The 3,048-nt window shown below is 38.8% G+C and overlaps 1 protein-coding gene across 1 annotated transcript; it reads right to left on the reverse strand.

Moving 5' to 3' along the window:
• Nucleotides 1-203: 203 nt before the first annotated feature.
• On the reverse strand, nucleotides 204-2,678 carry LOC132046541 (laccase-11-like). Its single transcript, XM_059437195.1, has 6 exons — nucleotides 2,529-2,678; nucleotides 2,274-2,425; nucleotides 1,945-2,189; nucleotides 1,710-1,838; nucleotides 661-1,584; nucleotides 204-572 (listed from the first exon to the last, which is right to left on the reverse strand). The coding sequence occupies exons 1-6, from the start codon at nucleotides 2,625-2,627 to the stop codon at nucleotides 442-444; spliced, it is 1,680 nt and encodes a 559-aa protein (XP_059293178.1). The 5' UTR covers nucleotides 2,628-2,678; the 3' UTR covers nucleotides 204-441.
• Between the last annotated feature and the right edge of the window lie 370 nt (nucleotides 2,679-3,048).

Below are 3,048 nucleotides of genomic sequence, written 5' to 3' on the forward strand. Positions count from 1 at the left end.
GCACGAAGATTTCTAGCTTCACGCAGCCTATCTGCATAAGGGCTATGATTGAAAGTGTAGCTTATCCCGACGCATCGGACCTGTAATCTATAGGTCACACAGAGTCAACTTTATGTTGCTCCAAGGCTCCCTTTTATATAGTAGTTGATCAAATTATCAAGTCAAAAAGCAAGTATCAACAGACGTGTTTCAATCCAACGATATTAAATGAATCAGGGAAGTTCATAGAAGAACAATAGTCCAAAATCACATTCTTATGTGTGGACTTTTATTACAACTCAAATTACAAAGGAATCCTGTTGATTTCTAGGTAGAAACTCTTTCTTAAATGTGTATGATCCTCGAGGCCTTTTGCTTCCTTATGTGCGCGAAGCAAATTGTAAGCTTGCACACAAACCATCTGCGCAGATTTAAAAAAGAAAGAAAGCCTAGTGAAATTAACTAGCAAGGTGGAAGGTCCTTCGGTGGAGGCAGAATATTTTGATCTAATCCTGGTCCATTTTCCACTAGAAATGCTGTCTTCAGTCCCCAACCTGTGTGCAACTCCAGATGACAATGGAAAAACCAGACCCCTTCACAAAAATTTGGATATGTTGAGAATAAATTTTGAAACAATAAAAGAAAAGCTCATCAACAAAACTTAGTTTGAAAACTAGGTACCTGGATTATCAGCTCTGAACCGAATAGCAGTCCAACCACCAGTTGGAACACCTACAGTATTTCTTTCAATAGGATCAATTAAGTTGTATTTTGCTGGATCCTTTTTGGGGTCAAAATTACCAACGCCAGTTCCAACCACAAAGAAGTTATAGCCATGGAGATGGAAAGGATGTGATTCCACTGATAATAAGTTGGTGTCTTGGATTACTAATTCAACAGTTGAATTGAAAGCAATTTTACTGATTCTCGTGCCTAGATTTGTCCTTAGGTTGGCTGTAAGAGGTGCCCCTGTAAAATTGAACGGAGTAGGTGGTTTGTCTGGGAAATCTGGAGTATACACACCCTTAATATTGAAGTAATGAGATTGAAGAAGTGCAGTTTGTGGCATGGTGAAGGAGATGTTGTTCAGAGAAGCTGTTAGCCGAGTTCCATTTAGACAGGTCGGACAAGGATTTACTCCTAGGCCAACAGTAAACAAAAGGTGTCTATCAACATTTAGGGGAACATTTGCTGGATATTTGGGAGTATTTAGGCTTTTGAGTTTAGAGTTATAGCTCAAAGCAAAGTTCGTGTCATTTTGTGCAGGCAAGGTTGGAAGTTTTGGCAGAACAGTTTCTGGGATTCCCTTGTACTGGAATATAGCAGTGGCAGTCTTGTTATCCACACTGATTGGAGCATCCATGAAAGCCCTTGCAGCCATGAAATATCTTCCTGGAACTTGGTTGGCACGAACCAGAACATTTGTAGTTTGGCCTGGCGCTATCAGAATTGCCTCAGTGGAGAATGGTTTTGTGTAGACTGCATCAATTTCTACCACTGTGAAGGTATGATTAGCTAGGGCAAAGAAGAGCTCATCATTGAGAGCAGCATTGACGATTCTCAACATGTATGTCTTTCCTCTTTCAACTTCCATGGCAAAAGTATCTGAAAAGGAAATTCAAATATTGAATGATGTTGGAAGCAGATATGTACTCTTAACAACTATATACAGTTGTTTTGATCAAACCGGTTTGAAGTACTCTAGTCAATATCAGCCTCTTAATTCTTACATTTCTCTGAACATGGGAAAAGAGGTCCTGGCTTTCCGTTGATTGTATGAGCATCAGACATATTAGGAGGTATACCCAATGCATTTCCTTGTTTCTCAACTTGTTCAACATCAGCATTCCACCATTCTCCTATCAAACATAAGCGATGTCATGTTTCATTCATGATTTTCCATAAGAGAACTTCAAGAAACTTTGGGGGTGAATTCTATATATATTAACGAGTGCCAACGCTCACCTAGTACGAGTACTTCTTCCCTATCTGGCTGAGGAAAAGGGAACGGAGTTCCTTCTTGTGGCAGGATAACTATTGCACCATAGACTGTTGCTCGTAGCCAAAGAATATGTGCATGCCACCATAGGGTTCCTCTTTGTCCTGTTACATTGAAGTCATAAACATAGCTATTTCCTGTCTGGATAGGGCACTGAGTTATGTAAGCTGGTCCATCTGCCCAGCCGTTGCGATATTGTTTCAAACCATGCCTGCAAGAATCAGAACGAAAACATTCTGTTTTAGCCCCTGAAAGTTGGAAGACTTCAATTATAATCTGAGTGTGATGTTTTTACCAATGGATAGACAAGTTATATTGTGCATAGTTAGTAACATTGATTTGAACTCTGTCTCCTTCTCTAGCATATATAGTTGGCCCCGGAAATCTCCCATTAACTGTTACCATTTGTTTTGCATGGCACAGTCTGCTCACATTTGACAATTGAACCTGTAAAAAATAGAAAGTTGGCCATGATATGAGTGTACAAAACAAACAATAGCTAAGACCCGAAGTAAGCAAAAGCGCATTACGCAAAACTGAAAGCACTAACATCAAATTGATATTTCTTAAGGGCAGCCTCAGCAGGTAGACAAATGAAACTGAGAAATCCAAAGACAAGGAAGCCTAAGAAACTTGTCTGCTTTGCCATTTTCTTAATTGGCCACAAGCTCTGAGAGAATAGTGTGTATGGATGAGACAAAGGTGTAAGTAAAAGGCATATTTATACAACTGAAATGGCATATGAGTTTTACAGTTTGCTAAGAGGAGAGGAGGTTGTGACAGATACATATTAGGTAGAAAAGGATTTCAATTGGCTGTACAGCAAAGCTTTAAGCAAAACACAGATGTTGACATTTTTAAAGCCATTGACTAACGTAGAGGCTAAATTCAAAATCTACCACACTCAAGCTAAGAAAGGAGTAGAAAAATATACATTAGATAATGAACTTTACCTTAACGGTAAAGAAAAGAAGTTTGCCTAGATTGTTTGGTGCTATAATATAAGAAGGTTCATGTTTATAATTAGCATGTACAAAAAATTGAAGAATATTTGACGGCAGTTTCATTAG

This window comes from Lycium ferocissimum, chromosome 2 (assembly GCF_029784015.1).
Source record: "Lycium ferocissimum isolate CSIRO_LF1 chromosome 2, AGI_CSIRO_Lferr_CH_V1, whole genome shotgun sequence".
Lineage (NCBI taxonomy): Eukaryota > Viridiplantae > Streptophyta > Magnoliopsida > Solanales > Solanaceae > Lycium > Lycium ferocissimum.